This window comes from Synchiropus splendidus, chromosome 17 (assembly GCF_027744825.2).
Source record: "Synchiropus splendidus isolate RoL2022-P1 chromosome 17, RoL_Sspl_1.0, whole genome shotgun sequence".
Taxonomy (NCBI): domain Eukaryota; kingdom Metazoa; phylum Chordata; class Actinopteri; order Syngnathiformes; family Callionymidae; genus Synchiropus; species Synchiropus splendidus.
In genome coordinates, this window is record NC_071350.1 from 11,496,628 (window position 1) to 11,518,544 (window position 21,917).

General features: G+C 45.8%; 1 protein-coding gene across 1 annotated transcript; it reads left to right on the plus strand.

The window, feature by feature from the left end:
* Nucleotides 1–638: 638 nt before the first annotated feature.
* On the plus strand, nt 639–21,419 carry sptbn4a (spectrin, beta, non-erythrocytic 4a). The gene is made up of 20 exons (XM_053847793.1): nt 639–1,272; nt 1,488–1,642; nt 9,468–9,731; nt 10,681–10,914; nt 10,985–11,074; nt 11,145–11,423; nt 11,496–11,626; nt 11,740–11,944; nt 12,744–12,989; nt 13,116–13,250; nt 13,437–13,678; nt 14,256–14,394; nt 15,303–15,387; nt 15,493–15,704; nt 16,217–17,508; nt 17,571–17,631; nt 17,710–17,978; nt 18,051–18,224; nt 18,311–18,353; nt 18,859–21,419. The coding sequence occupies exons 2-20, from the start codon at nt 1,520–1,522 to the stop codon at nt 19,156–19,158; spliced, it is 4,524 nt and encodes a 1,507-aa protein (XP_053703768.1). The 5' UTR covers nt 639–1,272; nt 1,488–1,519; the 3' UTR covers nt 19,159–21,419.
* Nucleotides 21,420–21,917: the final 498 nt, after the last annotated feature.

Genomic DNA, 21,917 nt, shown 5'->3' on the forward strand with positions numbered 1-21,917 from the left:
AAAAATTCCAAATAAAACTACATTTCAGGAATGCCAGTTTAAAAATTTGGAGAGTCTTCCTGCTTCAACACGACGAAGACTGATATGAGTCAGTGGTTTGATGACTTCAAACATGTTAGGTGTGAGGACTGGTCATAATGAATCGGAGAGAATATCCTCTTGAAGAACGACTGTAAACAATGATCCAGATCAGCCGGCAGCACAGTGGACCACGCGTGCATGCGTCCTCCTCCTCCTCCTCCTCCTCCTCTCATTCAGCCGTTTTTCAACGCATCCCCTCAAAATCCTGCTCCTGGTCCCGAGTGCAGTCATTTCTAGTGCAGAGAAATGTCCCTGGTGACACTGAGGGATGACGCAGGCTCTCTCCTCCTTTCTCTGTTTCACTGCCCCCCCATCTCATCACCCCTCCAACACCAACACCATCTTTTCCCTCTTTTGAATTGCAATCCTATGCTTTTTTCTTTTTCCTCTTTGCTCTGGCGCCCCCTCCTTTTACCATCGCCTCTCCCTGTGTCTCCCACTCCTACTGCCCTCTCCCCCCCTCCTCTCTTCCTTCCTTCTCGCTCACTCTCTCTCCCTTACTGCTCCGGCACTGCAGTGCTGATTGTGATTGCACACACACTCACACACACACACACACACACACACACACACACACAGGAGCATAGCTGAGAGGCAAGGACTGCAGCAGCATGCACCAACTGCGGCTGAGCTGTTCGGGGACATGAGGAAGGGGAGCTGAGGAGAAAATCGAGCGTGTTATCACACACCAGCCTGTGTGTGCATCTTGCAGTGGTGGGAAGGAGGCATTTCTAGAGAAGATAGCTTATGTTATCTGGCCTCCTCTGCACTGCCTCTGCATCCCATTCACCCTGCTCCTCCCACACTAACTCTTCCTCCTCCTCCTGTCTACAGCTTCATTACACAGACTGACCGGGACTGGTGTTTGCTGGATGGTCCGGTTTGCCCCGGCTGGAAGATCATCCTGTGGCTATGCTACTCCTCCTCCTCCTCCTCCTCCGCTAATGGCTGGATTCTAATCGACACTCGGGCGGAGAGACAACTCACAACCTACGCGGAATCTTGGATGTGTGCATCTGCCAGTGTTTTCATTGGCGCATTTACTCTTTTTCGCCGGGTGTTTTTTGCCTTCCCGAGGACTGGCTAGCAGGCACTGCAGCATCAGCACCGCAAGAAGTAGTGGGACATGAGGACCCAGGGGCGACCCAAAGGAAGGGCTTGAGAGCATCCATTGCTACCAGTGCTGCTGAGGTGCTTATCTTGATTTTTTTTTTTTTTTTTCCTCCAGAAAAGGGTGTCTGGTGGGGGTGGGGTTGGTGGCGACAGCACAGGTACCCAGGCCCCTGCAGAGCAGAGCCGGTGGCTCTCGCGTAGAGGAGGCTGGCAGGACGTCCTGTGGGAAAAGGGGGAAGAAGGGCTAGCTCAAGCACTGGGCTCCTGATGGTGGCTATTTTTGTCTCCCCTAGCTGAGTGACTGGGACAGCGGGTGGAAGAGAAGATGCTTATGGCCCGGGACACGGCGCGGGATGAAGCTCAAAAGCTACACAGGAAGTGGCTGAAGCACCAGGCCTTTATGGCAGAGCTGGCCCGCAATAAAGAATGGCTGGCCAAGATAGAGCAGGTGAGTGGAGGTGATGCTGATGATGGAGAGGTAAGATGGGCAGGTAAGCCTGTGGGGGAGCGCTGCATGTCAAATAAGGATCTGAGGTGGGTGTGGTAGGCCCAATGAGCAAAGGAACACATGCACCGCATCCTTTCATCCCTCATTTTTCAGCATAAGCTCAAGGTTATGACTGTGGCGGATTGGGTTGTTGGCGATGATGTTTGCTGACAACTTCAGGATTAGAGGGCAACAGCGAAGGCCTCTCATCCACAGTTTGTTTGTCAGACTCCAACAGGCGCTAGTTCTCATCAAGCACCTGATGCGTGGATCGAATACGGTGATGTAAACATCCTCCGGTCCTTATGAGTTTTAAGGGCTTGCACTCCCATCATGCTTTGCTGCACTGACAGAGCAATGGCTCATCCTCACACAGCCCACTGCCTGAGAGAGGCTCAGCTGGGCCGCAGTCGAGCTTCACTGAATATGCCAGTGAGGTTTCCACCCGGTTAATGACAGACGGCAAGAATATTCAAACGCTGAAGGCTTGTGGTCTGCCGGAAGTCCTTAGCCTGAACAGTGTGAACGAATGTTTAGCAAGGTGAGCTGTACGTCACGCTTATTGTTATTATATTATCGCTGTAAACATTTAATATAGCTGCCTTCTATATCATTTATGAGTATAGAACCTTAAAAAAATACATTGTCTTGTTCTGTTGAAGTTGGAATTCCCTCTCCAGCAATCCTCAAAGAAAGGCTTTGGGCTTACCCTAGTTTTTTGTTTTAGGTTCTTTATTTTTGTTTTGGTTCACATGTGATGCCTTTGGAATTGTCATTTGCAATTTTGAACTCTTTATACTGTTTGCTAAGCATCGTAGTTCATCCAGCTATGTTCTCATCTACAGATGTTTTGTTATCGAATACTTTGACTTTCATTCATTCAAAAAGACGGTGACCTAAAAACAGGAACACGATGAGGCTACTTTTCATAACCTCTCTTGCAAGTGCAGTGTTTTCTCCAAATAAGGAAGACTCACATGCACTTGCTTTGCCTTTTAATATTTTTCATTTATACGTTGACTTTTTGGCATTCGAGTTTGCTCTAGGTGGCCAGCTTAATACTGTCTTGAAAATCCATGATATTTAAATTAAAAAACATTGATGTTTTTGACATTACCTTTTTGCTTGCACCCACATTTAAAGCTCCAGAGTCTCTCATCACTCTCACCAAAAAATGAAAACATAATCTTGTCATAGTATTTACTCTTCTTGACAACAGACAAAGATTGTTAGAACAACCATTAGTATGATTGATGGTACATCACAAACAAATAGAGTTATGATGGCAAATTGTCTGGTCATGTTCTTGACTTTGAATCGGAAATTGCTTTTACATTTAGAAAATCCGAATGTGTTCAGGTTAATTTCAGTAGTGCTGCAATGTCAAGCGAAAATGTTTCAGAAAAAGAAGGTAAAGAATTCTAGCAGAGAAAGAGGAAATCGGTTCATTTTAGGTGGCATGTCATGCATTCATGTAGCATTTTTGCGGGGGTTGTGAAATCATCATCACACATTTTTGGAGCGTTTCTCAAACAGTAGAACCCGAAATAGGTCTTCTGAACTAACACGATAATCTGACAATCCACTCTGAGACCGGCTAGATTTGACTTCCTGCTGTGTAGCACGGAAGTCATCGTATGTGTGAGCCTATCCCATGTAGACTGTTCCCAACGTCTCCGTAGTCCTGTGAGCTTCCCATCATCCAACCCCAGTGCTCTCTCTGTCGACACCTGAGAGACAGAGAACAGATGACCATGCATCCTGCTGTCAACGGGAGAACTCGACGTCCTTTTAGAGCGGCCCCTGCTGCTAGTCATTACATCAATTCTCCCTTGGTTCTCACTGAGGACACAAAGGTAGACTCTGGCATTTAGTCTGCCTCTTTAATATGTTTGGATGGAATGTCTATACTTAGTTCCTGGAATGGGATTTGTATTGTTTTGTCATATATAGGGTCCCTATTTATATCATCGCTTTTTTTTTAAAAGGATAAGCAGCGTTATCCAATTGACAGTGTTTCTATTCAGCTGATTCAGGTTGTCTTGTCTAAGCAAAGACTTCCACCTCCATCGCTCTTCTGAGTCAGTCGAGATACATGTGTCTTCAGTGAGTGGTTGGTCTGCCCCGGTGCCTCCTCACACACTCGCAGACCACCACAACAAGCTTCTCTCAATGGAGATGATAAACTACCCTTGACGTTCGGGCTTCTCTCCCTATCTAAAGTAGAGTCCAGACATCTGCTTGGAGCCGCTACTTCTTCCCCATCGCATCATTGATGAGAACTTCGCCTTTAAGATCAGCCATGATCACCACGCTCACCCACATAACGTCCATGTGACGGAAGGCTGTGTGTACTGACCTACCACCCCACCCCATCATTCCCCCTCTTGAGACTCCCGTGCTCAAATTTTGTCACTTAAGATTAGAACTGAGGTCTATGCTGGGTGGCACGTGTTCCTCCTGTGACTGAGAATCATGATCTCCCTCTTGCTTCACAAATCGAAAAGCAGTGAGACACCACACTGAAAACCCTTCCCTCTCTGACTGCAGCTTGGAAAAAAAAGAGTGGAGTATTTATTGCATAAGGAAATATTACTAAATATTAGTGAGGCATTTAGTCTGTTATATTCTACTGCGCCCTCATGATAAATTCTCTTCATGTTCATACACAAAACTGTAAAGCTTGTTCTAGCACTATATTATACATATTAGCATATAATAGCTCAAGGTTAGTGGATTTTAACATTTTTTGATATTGTTCTCTCTGCTCTAGAAGACCATATTTTTGTATACTTTACTTACTGAAATGCCAAGGCCGTTGGCCTATGAGACGGCAGTTTGAATCTAGAATTTACCCAAGATGTTCAGTGGATTTACACCAGAAGAAAAACTATCATTTAGGTTGCATTACATGGTATTTCATAATGCTCATCAAAACTTGTAGGTATTAAGTATGTAGACTATTCAAGAGGATGACATCTGTTGTGCCAGAGACAGAGACATTATTTATGGCACAAAATGTTTGTACAAAGCTGGAAATGGCTGTTGAGGTGAGAAACTGAAGTATCATTGGATGCTGAGGATGAAGATGCTTGAGGCTCAGGAGGTTGTAGAGTTCCCATCTGTACGCACAGTTTCATATTTTCACACAGTATTGCTGTTGTGCTGGAATTCTACGACAGCTGTTCCAGTTGTTTATTGCCTAAGAGACTTGAAGACCTAGTTCCAAGGGATACTCACTTGCCTGCCTGTGACAAAAGAGCTGTTATTTGTTCCATTATTTTCTATTGTGCTCTATACGGAGGTCGTCTTTTTCTTCATCTCAGTCAAATGTGTTCTTCGTGGTGATTCTCAGGGAAGACCTAGTTTCCCAGTGGAACGCAGCATAACATGTTGCGTGATATGCTGAGCTCCTCGAGCACAGACGACAGTGGTGTTAGTCATCACCTGTAGACACCAGATCCAACTAGCTTCCATTGAACATGTTGGCAGAGGTGACGCAGCACTTCTCATCTATTGAATTCCACTCCAATGTGGAGATCCAGTTGTGTAACAGCTTGTACGATACGAAACAGAATGTGAGATTTGGTGACCAAAATGACCCTGTTGGAAGTAAGAATAGCTGGACTTGGGAAAATCCTGTCTTTAAATGATGTTTAGTGGACAGTAAAACATTTGACTCCACCTTGTTTGAATCAAATCCAACTACATTTCAATAGGGAATGTAAAGTAATGGCAGAGTTGTTGCTCAACAAAATGCATGTGAAGCCAAAGAGCAGGTACGAGCCCTACACTGGGCTGTCAGCGTTTGTTTGTTTTGTCTTTTAATGGCTGTGACTGTCTGGTGTAATTTGATTTAAAAGTTCTCCGGACTCCTAAAATAGCAGGCGGCTATTCCCCTGCAGCTGCAATTAAAGCCACGTTTAAGGTTGAGCAGTATTTATCCCTGGCTATTTGCGGATTCATAAATATTTCCACCAGCCGGACGGTGATGCACTGCACGAAACTGACTCAAAATCAATGACGACAGTCAGGCACATGCTAAAGAAGGGACAACTCCTGCAGCGCCGTGTTTTATTGGTGTCGATTTGAGGTCAAACGGATGTTGACTGAGCAGGTTCTTATCCAAGCTATTCACCATGTGGCTAAATGGGCTTTAGAAAGAACCATTTTTTAAACCCAATTCTTTGTCAAGTGCGGATTTATTTTCACTTATTTGCACTGCTTTATTTTCTACATGAAACTGAACTGGCGATAATGAGCGGCCGTCGATGGAGCAGAAGCTCATGTTGGCTGTGACATTGTGCCTGTGACTCTCCGACTATCAGATGGTGGTAAATCTGCCCAATACTGTTCATGCTAATCCAGTCTGAGGGCAGATTTTTATCCCCATAATTACAACGACCCTGGATTATGCATCGCTCAAGTACATGTGCATTCTGCAAAGCTGTATTGTTAAGAGGCAACATAGCTACAATGCTTCATTAGGATGAAGGCTACCAGGAGATTTAGGTCATTTTCAGGGCCAGTGCTGTTTTGACATTGTTTGCTGGGATTCTGTCAGTTTAAATGGACTCTTGTCTGGGGTCTGCCATTTAGGACGTAAAGTGAGCAGGATTTTTAAACCATTCCAAACACACACTAGAACTTTAAATTGAGAGTGAGATAAATAGAGTGAGAATAGGAGTATGGCCACCTTTGCCTTCTGTTAAGTTGAGCTCCTTTTTATGAGCAATTGCCTTGAAGTACGAGAGACACTCCGGATCTCTGTTGCAAGTTGAACTGAGTAACAGTCTCAGTCATAGGTTGGGCCTTTGTCATCGATGCTGTTCCAAGTGATACTTCTATGAGTTTCAAGTCAGGCACGGTAGACCCCTAGTGGGGCGACGCTTCCGCCCCTTTTCCCTGAATGTGAAAAGTGCCCCTTTCTTAAGAAAAAAAATGGGCACTAAAATCCGACAATCACGTGTTTATATAAAAACATAAAATACGACTACTACCCTAGAGGCCCTCACTATAATAAGTTTTGTTTTAATGCTACTCGTCTGATGTGAACCTTATGTTTGTAAATCCATCCATATGTATATATATATATATATATTTTTATATACGCTTGCAGTTGTAATTGATAAGATCAGTGTACAAAGACCATAGCCCCATTAAACTAGACTTCAACTTTATTGTATTTTTGTATATATAAATATATAGATAAATATATATATCCATCCACCCATTTCCTACAATCCGTTCTCTACCACATACGTGAAGATGAGTTGCGGGGACCGCGTCTGAAATGAAGAGGCCTAGACTTGGTTCTCCCCAGAAACGTCCTGCTTATCTGGTGGAATGGGAGGCATTCCCACCATGCATACATCGTCTGTTAACAACCACTTAGTCCTGTTCATCATTTTCCTAGCAGTCATGGGGCGAGAGGCGGTGATACACCTTGGACAGGTCGCCAGTCCATCGCAGGGCACACACAGTCTCCAGTTAACCTAGTGATCTTGTCTTTGGACTGTGGGAGGAAACCGGAGCAACTCCATGCAGACAGCCAAGATATATAATATCGCCATCATGTCCTGTAGTAAGGCATCTACCGTATAAATGTAAACCTCTGGAGCCAGTCTTGTAGCAAAGCACTATATGTTTGTTCGAGGAACTCATGTTGACTTAAGTGAGTGTATCACCAAAACACTTGCAGTTGTATTTGGTCAGATCAGTGTACAAGATCATAGCCCCATTGAACTAGACTTCAACTTCATTTAAACCTAAATAGTAAAACATCAGGCTCTTTGTTTGGAACACGTGAAGGAGACTTGTGTTGAGTGATTCTCGGCATATGCTGATGGCTGTGCTTCTTATTTGAAAGTTGCCGGTGATAGTTCAGAAGTGTGAACCTTTAATAGACAAAGGAGTCCGACGTTGATAGGTGCCGTGGCAAGGAGAGCAGAAACATGTTAATATAATCTCATTCTCAATATTAATGCAATACTGTTTGGATTATTAGAGCAGTATCTTTGTATACAGTAATACACTGTATACAAAGATACTGTTTAGTGATATGATTATGAAGCATTTCTGGGTGATATTATAGAGCGACTTAGAACACTAGTTACGCAATATGTGATTTAAGATTTCTATATTTCTGTAAATAAGTGTTTCGTTTGCAGTGTGTTTTAGCAAAGACTGGACTGTACTGGGGTTGAGATCTTGTAAGGCAAAGAGAGTAGCGTGGTCATATTTTTGATGTGAGGCATCTTTGTTAGTGTGAGTGGAATGAAACAAGCCCTTGAATCCCACCCATTATCCTGCTGCATCAGCAGCACAGGAAGCCTGCAGAATTTGGTAACACTATGCTGCCATGAATCCGTGACTCGTGTGCGTGTGCATGTGAGTGTGTCTGTGGTAGCGGCGAAAACGTGTCAGCCGTGACTGCTGTAAAAATACACCTCACAGTTGCCCTTCGCATCCCACTGTGCCACGGCTGTTCCGCCGCCCGGCACACCTCCAGCCTTATTCCTCTCCCATAAACCTTTTTATTCATTTGACTGCCTTCTTCCTTTTCACTCTGCCTTACTCCCCCCCGCCTCCACCCCTCTCTGATTTCCTCTCTGTGTGTCAGTAAAGCCAAGCAAGGGGATGTGGGGGCACTTTCTGCTGGCTCTGCATTATGAGAGGCAGAGTGAGGCTGAGGGACGATGGGATGCGAGCGAGTGAGTGCTAGCAGCAGTTAAGCAACGAGTCTGTGCCAAGAGGTGGAATGCAGCACTGCATTATGAAAGCGGTGGAGGAGAGGTTCAGCACAGGGCAAGACAGCAAGATAAAGCCCATTATATGCTGGATTATTATATTGTAGCATGTTAGTGAGAAGAGTGACCGGCTGCACAGCTGCCCTCTGTGTATTCTAGAAAGCTTTCACCCCAAACATCTACAGTGTCACAGTATTGTGCTGACACAAGATGTTGTCAGGAAGAACCAGTCACACTTAAACATGAGCTCAAATAAAGATCCAGAATTGGCCCGGACTGGTCACCAGACAGGTTTTTTTTATGGGAAACTATGATGTGTAATGTGAAGCAAATGCTTTCAGAATAAAATAATAAAATAAGGTGATCATGAAGCTATCAAACTGTTTCAGTTCTTTATTTCGCATGTGGTACTGAACTGGTGGAAACAATGTGGGCTCAAAAGCATGTCGACCTGGAATGGTCAGATGGGCAGAAGTACAAAGGGATGTGAGTGTGAGTGGAATCAGGAACGCAATGTGAGGTTGGTTGCAGTGGATCAGATGAAAACAAAGCATAGAGGACTTTACTTTACTTTGTTAATATGCTTGTCTAAGCACAAATACAGGAACGTCAGCGTTTGAGTGGTTGTGGGTTGTTTTGTTTTGTTTTGTCATGTCTCTCCTGAGGTGGTTGAAAGTATCCGGGATACTGATGAAGATGGCACTTTGCATCTTCGGTTGGTGAATGGGTTTTGGATTTCATCTTGGTCACCTAAACAAGCTCATGAGGTGCATGCTGTCAGGATTGTTGTTTCCAGACGGAGCAGTCAGTGATAGTGATGCTGGTCTGCTCATTGCAGCATTTATGCACTTAAGGCTTTTCAGGGAATATCCAGCATAAGACTTAACCCTTGAAGCTAACGCTGACATTTACACACTGTACCCATGAAAACCGAGAAGTTGCTCAGCCAGGAAATAGAGATGTAATGTATTACTGAGTCGAAGCAAAGCATTGTGATTGTGGGACGGAAGAATTTGATGATCCCCCGATTTCTTCAGGAGGGTCTCGAGCTGATCCAGGAGAAGCCGGAGCTTCAGTCTGTGGTGCAGCAGAAGCTGGAGGAGATCCGCGAGTGCTGGTCCGACCTGGAGACCACGACGAAAGCTAAAGCCCGGCAGCTCTTTGAGAACAACAAGCCGGAGCCGGTGGTCAAGAGCTACTCGGACCTGGACCACCAGCTCTCTCACTTGGAGCAGCAGCCCCCTCAGCTGGAGCAGGCCCACCATCTGCCCACCTTCAATGAGCAGCTCCAAAAATTCCAGGCAAGTCGGACCCCAAGCACTTCATGGATTGTGACACATTTATTTTATTATACAAATAAAAAACAGTAATGGTTTACAGTAGTGGTTTGCAGTCACATGATAAATATGAGGTCATTATAGTGATAATAGGAAAGTAGAAAACCTGACTGTATTTTAGCACTGAATAACAAACAATATAGATTTTTTTTATTTATTGCTTACCTTTTTTTTTCCTTGTTGGCTTCATAGTTCTGTTTTCACGTTGAAATATTTTTTTCTCAAGCTGCAAATTAGACATTATCATGTTCTAATACATGAAATACATGATATCAAAGGTTATTGAAACAACTAAAATGTTCATGTAGAACATATATGTTTTCCTATTTATTTCTGTGTTGATCATACCCAGACTTTTAGTAGCGACTAGTTCCTACTAGGACAAGATCAGAATTGAGTATATCAGAGAGACAGCTCTGAAGAGGCAAAGGTCGAGAGGCCAGATGGTGAGGACACACGGAGAGGACAGTCAGTGGAGATTTTGAATGTGTACTCATGGAGAGGAAGATACCTGATAGAAGGAGAAGAGGAAGCCAGTGAGCACTGGTCTTGGGTGCTGTAAATGAGGAGAGTATAGGTCTAACTCGGGAGGGTTAAGGTGGAGCTACCTTGCTATGAAAGCCAACGATTGGAAGTGTTTTGTCCCTCCTGTAGGCATCTGAAATTCTGCACAGATGGCCTGGCCATCGCAGAACTCTTCACGTAATTTCACCTGAAGAACGTAAACCGAGGAAGTCCCAGTTATTTGTGAAGTAAGGATTGAGAAAGGTTCAAATTCAGAATGGTCCAAATTTTAGATCATCTTTATGTCAAACAATGAGACATGATTTAAACTTCCCTTCGTGCTTTTAATATTTGTTTCCTAAATTTGAAACTAGATCTGTCACATGACCGGCACCATCTTTCTCTGCAGGCGATGGAGTCTCAGATGGGGGACTTTTACAAGGAGGTAGGAGAGCTGGAAGGCTTGCAGGGGGTTTGCATTCCCCAGCAGAATCAGATGGCTGGAGAGAAGGAGGGAGGGGAGCAGTCAGCCATGGTGGAGACCCGCATCGTCCGCCTCATTGAGCCTCTGAAGGAGAGGCGCCGCATCCTGCTGGCTTCCAAAGAGATGCACCAAGTCGCACAGGACCTGGAGGATGAGATTGTGAGTGAAAGCGGTTCCATGTTTTGGACACTGAATTTAGATTCCCTGAGTGATCATTGCTGTGTCACAGATGTGGATCCAGGAGAGACTCCCAGTGGCCTCCTGCAAGGATTATGGCAATAACCTTCAGAATGTCCAGCAGCATGTGAAGAGGAATCAGGTCAGTAAGGACACTCTCAATAACACGAATCGCAAGCTTGATCTGAAAGACGACGTCTGTGGTTCCGTAGACCCTCCAAAGGGAGCTGACCGGACGGCGAGCACGAGTCGAGGAGGTTTTGGATCGGGCGGGGATAATCGCGTCACTGCGCACCCCCGAGGTTGAGTTTGTGCGTGAAGGGGCTGGTCATGTCAGGCAGCTGTGGGAGGTGTTACAGCTGGAGACGGAGCGGCGGTCTGTGCTGCTGGATGCCACGCTGCAGTCCCAACAGTATTACAGCGACGCTGCCAAGGTGGAGTCCTGGCTGTCGGGCCAGAAGCTGCAGTTGGTCAACGAGGAGAAAGGCAACGTACGTGCAACACTCACAAGCACCTGTGTGTTGGCTCTCACGACTCACTGACCCAGGTGTGGTCACTTGCAGGACGAAGCCAGCACACTGCAGCTGCTAAAATCCCACCTGGCCCTCGAGCAAACAGTAGAGACCTACGCCGAGACAGTGGGCATGTTATCGCAGCAGTGCCAGCGTCTGCTGGAGCTGGGACATCCTGAGAGGTGCTTAGAGAAGTTTGGCATATGTACTGTAAATATTACTGCATTCAAGCTATCAACGCAACACCATTATATCGTTTTCAGTGTTCAATAACTCTTGCCTCTGCACCGATCAGTGAGCAGATCACCAAGCAGCAGTCGCACATCGACCGGCTCTACGTGTCCTTGAAGGACATGGTGGAGCACAGGAAGACCAAGCTGGAGCAGCAGTACTGGCTTTACCAGCTCAACAAGGATGTGGAGGAGCTGGAGAAGTGGATCACCGAGAGGGAGGCCATCGCCAGTTCTACCGAGCTGGGTCAGGACCTGGAGGACGTCACGGTCAGCGCTGGCACAGCAGCATGTCTTTTTCAAATAAATAAATACATTTGAAGGATAAAGATGATTTCTATTGAATATAACTGTATATACAAAACAGACATTACTGCATTTTTAAAATGCAAAAATGAAAAAACATTTGCGTAAGTTTCATATTTTCCTGCTCTATTTTTGATGTAATTCATTACAAATAATGATAATAATCGTCTATGCAAATAAAGCACAGTCATAGCACGCAACCTTTGTTTCTCAGGGAACAGTTTTCAGTGCACCAACCCAGGTGCACCGCAATATACGATGGGATGTCATAACCAACATCTGTAATGAAGAATTGTAAATGAGATCGTGAATTCAATGAGAATTGAAAAATTCATCTGACAAAACTTCAGAACTCAAGCACAACAAGACTAAATGCAAAGAATAAGCTTTTTATTGTACACAGATACAACTTAAATTTCATAATTCTGAGATCAAATATGAAATGTTTCAAACAAATTTGAAACCTATAGTTCATTACTTTTTTTCGTCCTTTTTTTAAATATGTGTAAGCTTCTCATTACCACGCATGTAGTCTGGACCTATATTTACCTATAGATATTGGTGATGCCGTATTGCCTGAGGGACCTTCTCAAGTTGGTTGACAAGAAAATAAAAATAATATACTGTAGATATCAGTGCAATAAATGTTCACATTTATATGCTATACAATGTGCTATTTGAATGAGAAATGAATGCATGGTTGTGTCTTTTATTGCTGTCAATTTTAGTGAAGAATGGTTGTGGGACTGTCTTTGTTTTGCAGGTGCTCCAAGAGAAGTTCACCAAGTTCGCCTCGGAAACCAATGGCATCGGCCAGCAGCGGATGGAGCAGGTGAACAAAATGGTGAACGAGATGATCGACTGCGGACATTCGGACGCCGCAACGATCGCAGAGTGGAAAGACGGTTTGAATGAGTCCTGGGCCGACCTGCTGGAGCTGATGGAGACCCGAAGACAGATGTTGGCAGCATCACACCAGCTTCACAAGTTCTTCACCGACTGCAAAGAGGTGATTTACTTATTTTGGATGTCAGGTATGCCGGGCTCACCGTTGTCAGTCAGCAGGTAGACGGTCTGGCAGTGACGCGCCGCAGCTATTTTTAAAGCGTGATGACGACGCTGTCCTGTGTTGTAGGTCTTGGCTCAGATCGCGGGGAAGATGAAGCAGCTGCCAGAGGTGAGGGCCTGCCAAGCCAACATCACCAATCCAGCCACCCTGCAGAGACTCATGCACTCCTTTGAGCACGCCCTTCAACTCCTAGTAGCACAGGTGAGTGAAGTGACTTTCAAAACACAGCACTTTCTCTTTCATTTTTGTAACATATTTCACACACACTTTCAGAACTAGTAATATACAAACAGCACTGTGTTCTAAGTGAGTTCATAATGTTTTGACCAGTTGACCTCTGATGTGTTATTGTGGTATGAGAACCGAGTTCATTGTATCATTCTGCAGGTCCGGCAGCTTCAGGAGAACGCAGCACAGCTGAGGACCATCTACGCCGGAGAAAAGGCAGAAGCCATTATGGTTAAGGAACAGGAAGTGATGGACGCCTGGAAGGAGCTTCTGAGCTCCTGCGAGGCCAGTCGGGTCCAACTGACATCAGTGACCGACAAGGTCCAGTTCTTCTCTGTGGTGCGGGAAAACCTAATGTGGATGGAAGGGATCATGGGCCAGATGGTGTGGGACGAGCCCAGGCAAGACCTTCATCATTTCCTTGTTGCCAGTGCAGTTTAAGCACATTCAATTACCATTCAACGCTGGCTGGAGCTGGAAGTCTCCAGGCTCATGTTCTTGTCCCGGTGGACAGACTTTCATTACTGTATCTGTAGAAGTGGGCTGCTGGTTCCCCTTGACCTACTTTCTCATGCATTATTTCCCAATTTCATGCAACCAATGGCTACATTTACTGCTGTATTTATTTATATATTTCTCAAGCTGTTAGAGGTCCACGTTTGGCTTAAAACAAAACACAGCTGGTGTTATACATTCTTCTGAATAAACATGAGACAAATATGCAGATATCACATGCTGTATTCAATACCATATATATATATATATATATATATATATATATATATATATATATATATATATATATATATATATATATATATATAAATTATTGTGCTGCATATTTTATTTCATGTTAAATATTCCTTGTGTAATTGGTGGAAAGATGAGTGAGTGAGATTAGGTGTAAGTAATGTTACGTTGCAGCCTTTTCCTTCTTTTATTCAACAACATTAATCTCAACTGAACTGTCTGTGACAGGGACCTGACGGCCCTGGAGGTGCAGATGAAGCATCATCAGGAAATGAAAGCCAAAATAGACGGGCGTGCCAAGACTATACAGCAGTGTGCGGATTTGGGGAAGATCCTGATCGCGGCCGGCAATCCTGCATCAGAAGAGGTGAGAAAAACTCACCGCGTTTGATTTTGGAAATAGCTTTAGCTATTAGTCCAGAATTTAAATTGGATCAGATGTGACTGCAGATCATCCTCCTCCATCTCCCCCTGTCCTCTGCTTCCTCTTCTCTCAAACCTACAAACCTCATGTCCTCCTTCACCACCTCCATAAACCTCCTCTTTGGCCTTCCTCTCCACCTTCTGTCTGGCAGTTCCAACCTCAACATCTTCCTACCAATGTACTGGCTCTCTCTCCTCTGTACATGTCCAAACCATCTCCATCTAGCCTCTCTGACTTGGCCTCCTAAACACCTGAGCACATGTCCTGTCCCTCTGATCTACTGCTTCCTGATCCTATCCATCCTGCTGACTCAGAACCTCAGCATCTTCATCTCTGCTACCTCCAGCTCTGCCTCCTGTCTTTTCCTCAGTGCCACTGTTTCCAAACCACACAACATTGCTGGCCTGACCACCCTCTTGTACACCTTCCCTTTCATCCTTGCCGACACTCTTTTGTCACACCTGACTTTTCTCCAATGATTCCATCCTGCCTGCACCCGCTTCTTCACCTCTTTCTCACACTCTCCATCACCCTGGACAGTTGAGCCTAAGTACTTAAGAACCACTTGGCTCCCTCTCATTCACACACGTATTCCGTCTTACTGCGGCTAACCTTCATTCCTCGAAAAGCATCCGTATTTCCTCAAAATATCATTTTTTGTTTTGCACTCTTCTATCAAGGAATTCCAACATTTTTTTTTTTGTTATGAAAGTAGTGGTAGTGTGATATGTGAGAAGCTGTGAGTCAAACTAACATGGACGAGGCCTCAAACATGGGATATCGCATGACAGATATTGTTAGCTCATCGACTTCTACTGTAGCAGGATGATAAAGGGTGGCGTGTGTTACAGATAAAAGAAAAGCTGGACAGCCTTTTGGCCAAGCAGAAGGACGTGATCGAGAAATGGGACAAACACCAGGATCGGTTACAGCACAGTAAGTGGCTCGACTCAACCCCAGCCTAACATGCATTCTTGTTCTGACGTGAAAGAGCTCCTAATTCTGATGGTAGTAACCAGAATGTTGGTCTTCTACCTCCAGAGCAGGAGAGTTTCCAGTTCGCCCAGGAGACGGTGAAGGCCGAGGCCTGGCTGAAGGCTAAGGAGCCGCTGATCGCCTCCAAGGAGCCATCGGGAGGAGAGGCCCGGGCTCAAACTGACGAGGTTGAGCAGCTCATCCTTCGCCACGAGGCCTTCCGCAAGGCTGCTGTAACCTGGAAAGAACGCTTCAGCTCCCTCCGCCAGCTTTCTGCAGTAAGCTTTAGTGTGGACAAACTATTTGGGCGCTCACACTTTAGTAATGGGGCAAGCAGGCGTTGTGTTTTTTTTTACATTTAGAAGTCGATAGCTCATGAGTTGAATCCTACTTGTTTTAAGGGCTTGTACAAATGCAGCAGAACAGACACTGATACAATAACATTCACCATATATAGGTCATCCACATTTCAGTTGTAAAGATGATGAAACATCAGAGAGATAGAAGCATGAAAGGAGTGGCTTGCAAGTATTACACTTCCTTGTATTTCAAGTGTCTTTTAAACGTCATGGAATGTGGAGCGGAAAGGTGAACTAGATATCAATCTTTGTTGTCTAAAACAAGTGTTATTGTAAGGAGGTTGAGATATTTGAATGCTAGCTCTCCCACCATTCCAGCCGTCATTCGCTCACGCTGCTCCTCATCTGCATCACAAGTGGTTTAATGGACTTTTGCAGGCGTTTAATGTCTCTTTCTGCTCTGAAGTATTCTTCTTAATTCTGCCTTTCAGGCCGAGAAGAAGAAAGAGGAGGATAAAAAGACGACACCGCTCTCCAGCAGGAGGATGTTCCCTCTTTCGTGTCTGACTCCCAGCATTCCCTCCACCAGTTCCTCCTTCCTGAGGCAGACGGCACACATGGAGCCCAAACCCTTACAAAGTAGTCTGGATCTGGGCGCTACACCTGCAACGCAGAGATTGTCATCCTTTATGAGCTACAACCCGGTCCTGAACGGGTCAGGCTATCACGGACTGGAGCAACAGGGCAGCGGGAAGCTGATGAGCTCCTCCTACCTGGGGATGAACCATCAGGTCTCCGGAGCTGGGAGCGACTCGGGTTTTTCGGCGCTCACGTCCCAGAGCGCCGGCGCGGACTCTTCTTTCCTTGGGATAAACCATCAAACGGTGGGCAGTGCGGACAGCTCCGGCTACTTCGGGGTGAGCTCTGGCCTCTCGATGCAAAACCAGCCCGGCAGCAGCAGGTTAGGGAGTTCAGGGAACTTGGCGCATCAGCAAAGCAGCGGGAGCTTAGGAAGCCCTGGATACCTTCCTCAACACAACATGGGAAGTTCCGGATACTTGGCACAGACACAAAATATGGGAAGCTCTGGGTATTTACCACAATCACAAAACATGGGTAGTTCGGGATACTTGGGTCAGCAGCCTAATTTAGGGAGTTCGGGATATTTGGCACAACAGCCTAACATGGGCAGTTCGGGGTATTTGGCACAGAATTATCAGACTAGCGGTGGGATGGGAAGTTCTGGCTATCTGGCACAAAATCATTACAGCAGTGGGAGCCTGGGGAGTTCGGGCTTCCTCGCACAGAGCGGGGGCATCATGGACCCCAAAATGGCGTACGCCTGGCAGCACCTGAAGGCGGACTTCATGCAACCGCGGATCAACCACATCCACAAGGCCGTGAACCCGCTCCTGGAGGCCAGTCGGATCCAGCGGGAGCAGTACGGGGACATCCCAATGGCGGACATGATGGGGCCAGAGTCGGGACTGGACCTCCTCCACGGGCGGCTCCAGAGGGACCCACGGGGCAGTCGCTCCGACCCTCAGATGGACCACCTGAGGCGCGAGCGGGAATATAAACTTGGCAGGCAGACGTCCAGCGAGCAGGAGATCCAGGCCCGGCTGAACGAGCTGCCCATGATCGTGCGGCAGGAGCGCTACAGGAGACGCCTGGAGAGGCAGTCGTCCAGCGAGCAGGAGGGCAGCGGCAAGCAGAGGATCCAGAGGCAAGACTCCAGTGATCTGGAGGGGTCGGCGAAGGAGGGCTCCGACAAGCGCTCAGGGTAGGTACCGGGGCAGGAATCGTGTGATGAATATGCTGTGACACACTCTGGTGCGACTACAGGGAGAAGAGATCCACCATGGCAGAGATCGTTGAGCAAGTCCAGGAGAGAGAAGCAGCACATGTAAGGCCCATGATTTCACCCTAGAGGGACGATTCACGCCGCTATCAGAAGACACATGTCAACACTCTGCTCTCTCAGGCTCGAGGAGAACCCTACAGGCCTCCCAGCAGCCTCTCTGCACCAGTGACACGTTTCGACGGTCGCCCCCGAGCTCGCGATCGGCCCAAGCCCAGGAGAAGGCCCCGCCCCAAGGAGCCGGAGGAAACGCGGCGCTCGCGCTCCGCCCCAGCCACCGGTGCCCCCACAACACCTCAGCCACCTTCACACACTGCCCATAACGAAGGCTTCCTCTATCGCAAGAAGGCCACCACCTCTGACCTCGAGGCTCAGCAGAGAAGCCCCAACAGGTGAGACACAGACAGCTCTCATTTCGTTCGTTCACAAGGTTGGAATCTCACCGTGTGTTGTATCTGCTGCAGTGGAAAGTCGTGGGTGAACGTTTACTGTGTACTCAAAGAAGGACTGCTGACCTTCTACAAGGACGCGAGGAACCACGCCACGACATATAACGCAGAACCTCCTGTTGACCTTAGTAACTGCTCGTTCGACCCCTCCATGGGATACAAGAAGAAGAAAAACGTCTTCATTCTGCAGTGAGTGGAATGATGATGATTATTACGCCTTAATCTGAAGCGACACGCTCCACATGGCATGACCTTTTTTTTTGTCTCCTAAACAGATTAAACGATGGGAACAACTTTGTGTTCCATGCAAAAGACGAGGTAAGAACTCCACAACATGATGATGTACAGTAGCTTGTGACAGTGATGTTGGCAAAAACAGGAAATCAAAATGGTGGCTGCTCTGACGGTGCTAAAAAGACAAATAGTCTTGGGACAAAACTGTCATCATTTTTCTTTTGTTATTTCCCCCCCCCAAAAAAACTTCCTCCATTTTGTTGCCCTGTCACACACTAGGCTCATTATGGCTGGTGCATCCTGTTCCGTTCGGATCATCTTTTCTGCCACCACTTCCTAATACTCACTTATTTCACTTGTTACCCCCCCTAAAAAAAACGCAAAAGTTCTGTTAGAAAAGAGACCCATGCAACCCAAGTATGAAAAATAAATCAGACATTTATTCTGAGCATATCATTTTTTTTAGTTGTAGAATTGTTGCCTTTATAAAGAGTGACAACTGTTGAAGTACATTATGGACCTTGTCTTAGAAGTGAGAATGTTTATGACAGGTACGATTGTGAGCTGTTCCCATTGTCTCTATCCTCAGGAGGATCTGAAGGCCTGGACTTCCAACATCACCATGTGTATATCCGAGCACGATTCCATGGCTAAGTGGGACAAGCCGGGCACTTCCTCCATGGACGCTGACCGCTCCGAGCGCAAGGAGAAGTCGGAGGGAGACGCCGACGCCAGGTCAGAACCTTCCGAGCCGGCCGAAGGAGAGGAGCGGTCGGAGAAGGAGCGGTCGGAGAAAGGCGAGGGCTCCGAGAAGCTAGACACATCAGAGATCGCCGACAGGGTGGAAGGCGGGGCAGGGGGCTCCAGCACCTCCGGTAGAAGCAAATGAGGGTCCGTCTGCGTTGGGACTGACTCGCACCTGAGGGGGAGGTGAGCGGGAGGCAAGGATGGAGAGCATGTACAGCCGCAGAACAACTGTGACAGACTCATCTCTCGGCCCCTCCCCTTCACCTGGGCAATACATCAATGCTTGCATTGCGCCACCTGCTGGTAAGTCAGAGTCGCACTCTGGCCGACAGACGGTCCCAGGAATTCTCCACCACCATCGTCGATCGTTTAACCTCCGAATCACGGCATCTCTCTCTCTCTATGTATCTTGACTGAAAATGCAACATCCCTGCGGACGAGCGGTGAATGAAGCGTTTCACTCGATTTAGAAAAAAAAACAACTTTTTTTGAAGCAATATATTTTTTTTATTTATCCTCTTTGATCAAGAGAGAAAAGGAGGAAACAGAGATTCACATGAGCTTACTGGGCACATCTGTATACTTCTCATCGTACCGGCATTTAACCTCCCACCACATGGCTAGATTATAACGTGTTATTATACTGGAATGCTGGTGTGATGCACCCGACGTCATCGGTGTCGACAAACACACTTTTCTACCGATAATTTCCGTTGATATTATGATTTGACCAAATGAAACGTGACGCGTGTTGAGTAACACTGAGCCTATACGACACAATGCCTTTGTATACAAAATCAAAACATTGCATGAAGTTAGTCAGTTAGTGCAACTCGCCTTTGTTTGGGACTCGGTCGGACTGGAAATGCAATAATCGGATGTGAGTGAGGAGACGTGTCTCCGTCATGGTCCACTTCCCCAACATCCAGAGGTAAGTTTGGCACAAAGACAGCATGTTTCTGTTGAGTTGTTCTGCATTGTCACTGCTGGTTCTTTTTCACAGACTTAGAAAAGTTAGCGCCCCCTATCCCTCCACTGCCCCCTAAAGTCTAAACTGATATGGATCAATCGCCCGAGGCAAGTCTATATGTATATACTATCTTTGTATGTGAACCCATAAACCCTGAGGTCCATACTGACAATACTGGAAATTCAAACATTTGTATGAATCCACGTGACGCAGTCATCTCTCCAATATATTATTACATTACAAATGAAAATATGCAAATTAGGAATAAATAATAGCATATCTAAGTACACTGATATATAGTTGTATTAAACACCAGGGAAGAGCAGCAGGACATACGGCGAGTATGCTTGTTGTTATTTTTGTATGCCGATATTTATTCCGATTCAGGAGAGGCCCCGCTGCCCAAAATAAGAACTTGACATTATAACTTCAGTGTGTCTGTGAGACGTGCGTCCATTTATATGTTCAGTCTGTCGCTGCTGCGGATAATCGAATAGTCTGTTTGCCGTCCGTGTCACCTCTTTTCTAAAGTGTATAAGAACAATAAAACCGTCCTCAGTGTTGGTGAATTGTGGCCATGGTGAAGGGAAGCAGCTGAGAATTCATTCAAATGTGCTTTTGGCTGTGTGGTTTTCTTTTTTTGATTCTCTCATGTTGCACCGCGAATGTGTTTCAAACAAGACTTATTTACGGTCTTCCTTTCTAGTAAAACACCAAAAGACGTGTTTGGGTTGACTGAGGATTGTAGTCTCCGCAGTCGTCAGGTCGGTCCAGCGAGATGTTATGATGTGAATGTGATGTTTATTTTCAGGTCACTGTTTTAACATAAGTGCCATGTCCTGCAGTTTATGGGAGGAGCGAACGCGGCGACCGGGGTCATTGCAATACATCTTTTTATCATCCAAATAGGAGCTAGAGAGTATTTTTATGTGGCTGTAATCGTTCCACCTCATTGCTCGTGGCAGATATTTATCCATCCAAGTGTTTGCTTTCCGATCACTCAAGAAACACACACTGGGGTTCGGGGTTGGGGGGTTGTTTTCTGCCACCGTGTTAATACAACAAACTTTCAAACTGGCAGCAGAAACAGTGACTGAAGAAAATAATAATGTGCAAACTTTGTTTCCTTCATCGATGGTCTTAAAAGTGTGTATGTCTTTGTTACTTTACATTAAAACCTGCTGCTATGACATGAAATAAACCTCCAAATTTGCTGATGCTAAATTTGACGTGAAATTCATGTGGATGCTGAAGCTTTTACTCTCACTCTCTCACAGACACACACAGGAAACAACAAAATGTTTGTCCAAATGACATTCAGTCTGGTGTGGGAGAGACTCTTCATCACCTCTGGGACGCTGCGTCCTACACAGGAAGTAGCTGTGATATGTGAGACTCAGCCGGTGATTAATAATACAGCATGCATCGCTCAATGTGGCATTTTGTTCATATATATATATATATATATATATATATATATATATATATATATATATATATATACAGTGGTACCTCGGTTCTCGACCACAATCCGTTCCAGACGGCCGTTTGAGAAGCGATTTGTTCGAATTCTGAATCGATTTTTCCCATTAGAATGGAAAAAAGAATAATGCGTTCCAAGCCTTAAAACAGGCTTTTGTAGGAGTGAATGTAGAGTGTCTGCTGCAGGTGCGCTGTTCCTCTATGTGTGTGGCCGCTGCATGTGGGAGGGGTTGCCGAGTGAGTGACGTCTCTCCAGAAGTGAAGAGGTCCGCGCATGGTATGTTTTTTTGGGGGCGTTGGAGTTCTGGATTTTCGTTCGAAATTCGAAGCAAAAAAATCTCAACATTTTTGTTCGAACTCCCATTTGTTTGAATTCCGGGACATTCGAAAACCGAGGTACCACTGCATTTATATATATATATATATATATATATATATATATATATATA

Coding starts and splice junctions, on each gene's coding strand:
- sptbn4a (XM_053847793.1), top strand. CDS start 1,520: ATGCTTATGGCCCGGGACACGGCGCGGGATGAAGCTCAAAAGCTACAC. Junction 11,627..11,739: donor GAGCTGGGACATCCTGAGAG/GTGCTTAGAGAA, acceptor TGCACCGATCAG/TGAGCAGATCACCAAGCAGC. Junction 15,705..16,216: donor CCCTCCGCCAGCTTTCTGCA/GTAAGCTTTAGT, acceptor TCTGCCTTTCAG/GCCGAGAAGAAGAAAGAGGA.